A 6,767-nucleotide genomic window follows, 5' to 3' on the forward strand; every position below is an offset into this window, starting at 1 on the left:
CCCTCCAACCCAAGCAGGGGCCAGTAAAACACACCGATGATCCTTTTTGGTACCGATGATCTCCAGGTGAGTCTCACAGACTCTTGGAACCCCTAACAGCCTGAGGAGGTGGACAGCAGGAGGGGAGTCCACCCCTGGGCAGGCTCTGGGGGCAGAACGTGTGTTGGCTAAGCTGTGGGGCTTAGGAGAAGCTGTGGTAGGCGGTCTGCCCACAAAGGACAGGGGCTGTGGTGGCAGCCCCTCCCAATGCCCCGAGCCACCCACCGGGCCCTCACTCCCTCTCTGTGACCTCGGGCTTCCCCCCCAACTGGTCCCCATCCCCAGCCTCTGTAGGGTTAACTCCATCATTTCCTTCAGCCTCCCTTTCAAGGTCCTCCTTTCTGGGCAGCCCTCACTGGCTGCCCCCGCTCCCCGCTGGCATTAGGTGCCTCCCCTGGGCTCCCACCCACCCAGCACTTTTGACCCCAGGGGGTGGGTCACCATCCGTCTGCTGAACTGGGCTCCCTCAGGGCTCCAAGAGTACAGTTGGCCCTTCTCTAGAATTTGGGTTCACATCTGGGCTCCTCCCCTCACCAGCTGCGGGACCTTGGGTAAGTCACTCACCTCCCTAAGTGGCCTCAGTTTGCTCATCTGCAGGATGGGAATAATAATAAGGGACTTTGCAGACTGAATGAGGTGGTGCCTGGCTCACTACGCACGCCGTAACTGCTGTTATGTCCATGCCCCTCCCCAGGCATATCGAGGGCCATCGCAAGTTTTGTTGATCAAATGACTGAAGGACAAAGATACACAGTCTCTCTCAGAAGAAGCCTGACTCCTCCTGCTCAGGGCACGGGTGTCTGGAGTGTGGGGTGCTGAGTCACGGAAGACCTGACTGCAGGGTGAGGGTTACAGGATCACGTGGGCAGATTCCTTGGGGGAGCATTTTGCTTCCCACACCCCCACCTGGGCTCCCCGCTCAAGCATCACCCAGCAGCCGTTTGACCCCAAGGAGGGGTCCAGGGGGGTGGTCCTGGGAGCACAGGGGCTGGGGTGGGGTGTGGGGACTCAGCATCCCAGCCCTCCCCAGGCAGCCGCATCAGTCACAGCCACCTGGGCAACTGGCTGCCCCACCTGGGGTTCCTGGAAGTCCAGGTGAGAGATGAATCCTTAGGCTGCTGAGTGACAGGGCCCACAGGAAGGTGTCCCTGGGACAGGTGGCCACCGGGGGTCTGATTCATGCCTTCTGGCAAGTGGGTTAACGGGATCCCCGAGCCCAGGGCTGGGTCAGGTCTTCCGCTGAGTCACAGGAGCCGTTACGGAGCCTCTGGGCAGTCCCTTGCCCGCTGTCACCCACCCAAGGCCCCAGGGCCTCCCCAACGGCTCCCGCCACCGCGGACCCAGGCCCCAGAGTCTGAGTGCCTTCCTTCCCCACCTGGACCAACCCCCCTTCAACCTTAAGGGCCTTTCTCTGCCCTGCCCCCTCAGTCAAGGTCAAGGCCCAGCCTAGACCTGAGGGCTCAAGTTCCCTCTCCTGCCCCTCCAGAGCCCAGATCCTGAGACCTGAGTCCGCGGATCCAGGCCCGAGGTAGGGGTCCCAGCTAGAGCCCTCCAACCCCACTGCCAGCCCCACCCCTGACTTTAACGGCTTATTTCCTCCCCAAAGCCCCACCCCCTCCCTGTGACTGACAGCCCGGGGTGGCGGGACTGAGCCACTCACTTGGGAGACTGGTCCGACAGCATTCTGCCTCACAGGATAAAACCTGGGGTGGCCTGCAGGGAATCCAAGCTCTCCTGTCGGCAGTGGCCATGGTGGTTCCCGAGACTCTCCCTGCCCTGAGGAGGCACTACCTCAGGATTGTAACCTCCCTGCTGCTTCTGGCTGTTCCAGGTGAGTCCTGAGGGCCTGCTGCCCCCTCCACCCCTTCCCCATTGTCCACCCAGCCGTCCTCCCTCTTGGTCCTGCCTGAATCCCTCCTCTCCCTCTCATCTGTTGCTTTGTTCCCCCACCTCCCTCTCTCCCTCTCCCTCTCTATCATTTGCCTGCTCTGAGCCTCAGGTTCCTCCACAGCTGTGAGGAGTACATAAAACACTGCACTACAGGGCCCAGGACAGGGCTTAGTGCAGTCAGTGCTCAGTGTGCTCAGCTCTGCTTGTTATTTACCCTCTTCATGTCCCGTTCCTGTCTCTTGGGTCTGCATGGTCCACTGCTGGGGCAGCGGCATCCAGACCTAAGGCCTGGGAGGGGGGTTCTCCCTCTCACCTCAGTGAGACACCCCAGAAGCTGACCCCTCACCCCCAGGTAGGCTGGTTGGAGCCTGGGCACAGGCTGGACAGGAAGTTGCAGGGAGGCCAAGGCTGCAGCTCACACCGAGGGCCTGAGGTTTCGGTCTGTCCTGCCCAGGCTCCAGGAAATGCCCCGCCTGGGGAAGCCTGGAGGGCCCCAGGGACTGAGCCACCGGGAAGGATTGCTGGGCACCAGGGCTCCCCTCCACCGACCTGACCCTTTCTTTCTCTTGCCCTCAGCCACCCTAGCTGCTGTCAAGACAGCTGGTAAGTCAGAGCTGCCCTCAGGGAAGCGGGGAGGGAGGAAGCCTGAAGGGCAGGGTAGTGTCTGTGTGTCTGTCTGTGGGGGACAGGTCAGAAGCGGGCAGTGGGGCAAGAGGGTGTTTGAGCTGGAGAGGAAGGGCAGGCAGGAAAAGAGGCCCAGAGAGTGAGGATGCGGCCCAGAGAGTCGGGATGTGGAGGAGAGAGGCCCAGGAGCGGGTGAGCGGCCCGAGAATGTAAAAGGGCTAGAGGACCAAGTGCTGAGCCAGAGTGGAGGGCAGAGGGTGGAAGGGCCGGGGAAGAGGCAGCAAAGAACGGAGCCAGGGTGGGAGGAGACTGGAGCACAGGCCTAAGTGCTGAAGGCAGGGAAGGGGGGCTGGAAGGGATGAGGATTGTGCCTGAGGGTCTGACACACCGGCCCCTCCTCCGCCAGGTCCCCCAGCCTGTGGAAAGCCCCAACACCTGAACCGAATCGTGGGTGGTGAGGACAGCACTGATGCTGAGTGGCCCTGGCTTGTGAGCATCCAGAAGAATGGCACCCACCACTGTGCAGGCTCCCTGCTCACCAACCGCTGGGTGGTCACGGCCGCCCACTGCTTCAAAGGGTACGTACACTCAGCCGGTCCCTTCCACTCGATTCCCCAGACCCTGGGCTGCCCACACAGCCCCGGCTTCCAGGCCTCAGTCCAGTCTTGGGTCCCTCAGGAGAGTCCCTGCTTCTCCCCAGAAGCCTCTTTTGCTCACCAGGGGCCTTCATATGCCATTACCCCAGAAACCCTTCCCAGACGCTTCCTGAACACCCCGTGGTTCCTGGCTGATGCCACCCCCTCCCTCTCCCTTCTAGCCATCCGAACAAACCAGCCCTGTTCTCTGTGCTGCTGGGGGCCTGGCAGCTGGGGAACCCCGGCCCGAGGTCCCAGGAGGTGGGTATTGCCTGGGTGAAGCTCCACCCTGTGTACTCCTGGAAGAAAGGCGCCCGTGCTGACATCGCCTTGGTGCACCTGGAGCACGCCATCCAGTTCTCTGAACGCATCCTGCCCATCTGCCTGCCTGATTCCACCGTCCATCTCCTTCCGGACACCAACTGCTGGGTTGCTGGCTGGGGGAGTATCCACGATGGAGGTGTGGCTTCTTTCTCACCAGGGGTATGGGGGTGGGTGGGGACAGAGGGCGGTGGACACTGGGAGATACAGGTGCCACGGGCAGCAAAGGATAGAGGCCAGAGGCAGAGCACAACACAGATAGAAGAAAAGACAGGTTGTGACCCAGAGATGTGATGACACAGAAGCCTAGGTGGATAGTTCTAGATCATTTCTAGTTAAAAGGTACCTTTTGCTGTGTTCTGAGGCAAAGATGCCAGATCAACCAAGATATTAAGTGATATAGGAACAGCTGAGAGGAGGTGTCTATGGGACCAAGCTGAACCAGGTGAATATGAAAACAGCCCTAAGATTCCAAATCTGGAATAAACGCCCCCTGGTGGCATCATGACACAATTGCAGGCAAAATTCCCAGGAGAAAATGCAGTCTCCATAAATGGTAAAATATAATTGGCAAACCAAGTCTGGAGGTTTGGAAAACCTCATCTAGAAACACAAATTAGATTAGATTAAGTAAGAGGCAGAGAAGCAGTGACATATATATATGGAACTTTAACCAGATTCCAGAAGAATTAAGAGAAATGACACCAGTTTGGGTGTCTGGGGACCCCACTGACTCTGAAGTTTCAGTCAGTCTCCCCACGGTCATTCTTAGGGGCTCCTGTGAAAGGTGGATTTATGAACTGGGGAAGGTCTACAGACCAACCCTAGGATCAATCCCCCTAGGGGATGGCGGGGGTCCCTCAAGTCCCAGTAAGATTCAACACTGAGTGGCCATTAGTCTGTAGCAGTACCAGTGCCGGATAAAGTAGTGCCTGAGATGGGACAAGCCTGGACCATTGGTTTGAACCATCTCATTGGCATCAGAGATCTCGTTAAAGATTCAGAGTTTCAGGCTGCACATTAATTTGGGATTCAGTAGGTCCAGAGTGGAGTCCTGGAATTTGGGCTTCCTGCAGGCATTGTGGGAGAGCCTGACAGAGTTGATCCACTTAACCTTTGAGAAACGCTGCTGAGGGAATTGAGGAGGGAATTGAGGAGGCCACCAGGAGAGTCTCCCAAGCCTGACTCTCTCCTCCCTGCTCCCAGTGCCCCTGCCCAACCCTCAGACCCTCCAGAAGCTAAAGGTTCCCATCATCGACTCAGCAGTCTGCAGCCGCCTGTACTGGCGGGGAGCCGGGCAGGGCGCCATTACGGAGGACATGCTATGCGCCGGCTACCTGGAGGGGAAGCGGGACGCCTGTCTGGTGAGCACACCACCTCCTTCCCAGCCCTGCCCCACTGAGCTCCATCACCCCTCTGCTCCTGCGCCTCCTCCCAGAATCAGCTGTGACCTGGCAGTCCCCCTAGATAGATGCCTACAGAACCCGGCCCCAGCCTGGCTCAGCCGTTCATTACATCAAACATTCTGAGCACCTCCGGTGTGCCTGACCCCATTCTCAGGGAGCTGGCATCCTCCTGAAGGGGTGCCACGGTCCTGGCCCCCAGAGCCAGCTCCAGCTCCACCACTGTGGCGGAGCACGGTGGGACGGTGCATGGTCCACACCCGGGCTGGGTCAGTTTTCTTCTTTCTGAGCCTCGGTTTCCTCAACTGTGAAGCAAGTCACAATACTCCCTGCCTCCAGGGCTGTGAGGGAGAAGGTCTAGCACAAAGTGCTTCTTACCGGAAGTGAGCCTGGGAAGTGTGTCCTTCCCCGACCTCCCGGTCCTGGTGGCGTTGGTTAGGGTGCCGCGGCCCCCAGGTCAGAGAAATGGTCCCCCGCGAAGGGAACTGCCACGCACTGCGGCGCGGGTCCTGGGCTCTGCTCACCGCTTGCCCCACGCGGGTCCCTAACCTTCCCTCCTCTCCGCAGGGCGACTCCGGAGGCCCCCTGATGTGCCAGGTCGAGCGCACCTGGCTGCTGGCGGGCGTCATCAGCTGGGGCGAGGGCTGTGCGGAGCGCAACCGGCCTGGCGTCTACATCAGCCTAGCCGCCCACCGCTCCTGGGTACAGAAGATCGTGCAAGGGGTGCAGCTCCGCGGGCACTCGCAGGGTAGCGGGCCCACAGGACGCCGGGGACGGGCTCTGGGGGCGCGGCGAGCTCGCAGGGCCGCCCGGGGCCGCGGCGTTTAGGGATCTGGGGAGACCACGTGCTGTTTCCTCAGTTGTAAATAAGCGGTCTACCTCTGGGAGCGCCCGAGTGCCGGCGCCGGATCTCCTCCGCGGGGAGGCCCCGCCCCGCCCCTGGGCTCAGGCCCCACCCCCGAGGCCCGGAGCGCCTTTGTGTACATACTTGTTAATAATTTTTACAGTTATTTGTAACTCCGCCCACACATCTTATTTATTCCTCCAATTTCAATAAATTATTTTTACCCTAGTTCCTATTTTTTCCCTCGGGTATGGGAACATTGGGAAGAAGGGTCCAGTCAGGGTTAAAACGGGGGTTGGCAGGTAGGACTTTGGATGGTAGTCTGGCCAGGGACCCAGGTGTCCTGCCCACCTAGGATTCAACATCCTGACTTCTGACCTTTGCACTGTCCTTTTGTAACCCCTTGCCACCAGGGAGACCAAATGGAGAGGAGACAGGAGGCCCAGCAACCTGGGAGGCCCAGCTCTCCCACCTGAAAGGTGGGTGTTGGGGGCTGCAGGGCCAGGCAGGTCCCCAACCTGCCTGTTGAATTTCCGAAACAGGGCTGGCTAGGAGAACACCCCCACCCCCCCCACACACACACGAGTGGGGTGTCCCCCATCCTCCCTCATCTTAGAGCCGGGTGTCTCAGATTTGGGCTGAGGCAGCCAGGACTCCCCAGGAGCTGACTCAGCCAGTGACTCACTGCCGATTCTGTGAATCCTCCCCCCGGAACGAAGGAGCAAAACAATGAGACAGCAGGTGTCTGTGGGGGCTTGAGTCACCTCACCTGCCCCCACGGGGTGGGGCTGAGAGCTGGGTCCTAGGCCACCATAGGGTCTGCCTGGGACCGAGCTAATGCTCCCCTTTCCCAGTGCCCACCATTCTGCAACCAGGCCTCTGGCCTCCTGGACCAGCCCTGCCCCTCCTCCCAAGGCCCAGGATACTGTACCCCATCAGCGCCACCTGGGCTTCCCAGAAACAAGCGAATGTGCAGGCAGGGCTGTGTGGTTGGTTTGATGAGTATGTGCG

General features: G+C 59.9%; 1 protein-coding gene across 3 annotated transcripts; it reads left to right on the top strand.

The window, feature by feature from the left end:
• The first annotated feature begins 561 nt into the window (after window positions 1-561).
• On the top strand, window positions 562-5,949 carry LOC114894745 (brain-specific serine protease 4-like). 3 transcript variants are annotated; one of them, XM_029221754.1, is made up of 8 exons: window positions 562-881; window positions 1,526-1,567; window positions 1,759-1,870; window positions 2,506-2,532; window positions 2,960-3,131; window positions 3,371-3,648; window positions 4,716-4,873; window positions 5,480-5,949. In XM_029221754.1, the coding sequence occupies exons 3-8, from the start codon at window positions 1,789-1,791 to the stop codon at window positions 5,738-5,740; spliced, it is 978 nt and encodes a 325-aa protein (XP_029077587.1). In that variant the 5' UTR covers window positions 562-881; window positions 1,526-1,567; window positions 1,759-1,788; the 3' UTR covers window positions 5,741-5,949. The 3 variants fall into 3 exon arrangements, with proteins under 3 accessions (XP_029077587.1, XP_029077586.1, XP_029077585.1); XM_029221753.1 differs by lacking the exon at window positions 562-881 and having other exon boundaries at window positions 1,530-1,567; window positions 1,735-1,870; XM_029221752.1 differs by lacking the exons at window positions 562-881; window positions 1,526-1,567 and having other exon boundaries at window positions 1,677-1,870.
• The last annotated feature ends 818 nt before the right edge of the window (window positions 5,950-6,767 follow it).

The sequence above is a fragment of the Monodon monoceros genome, unplaced genomic scaffold (genome assembly GCF_005190385.1).
Source record: "Monodon monoceros isolate NGI ecotype Baffin Bay Population unplaced genomic scaffold, NGI_Narwhal_1 Super_Scaffold_13, whole genome shotgun sequence".
Lineage (NCBI taxonomy): Eukaryota > Metazoa > Chordata > Mammalia > Artiodactyla > Monodontidae > Monodon > Monodon monoceros.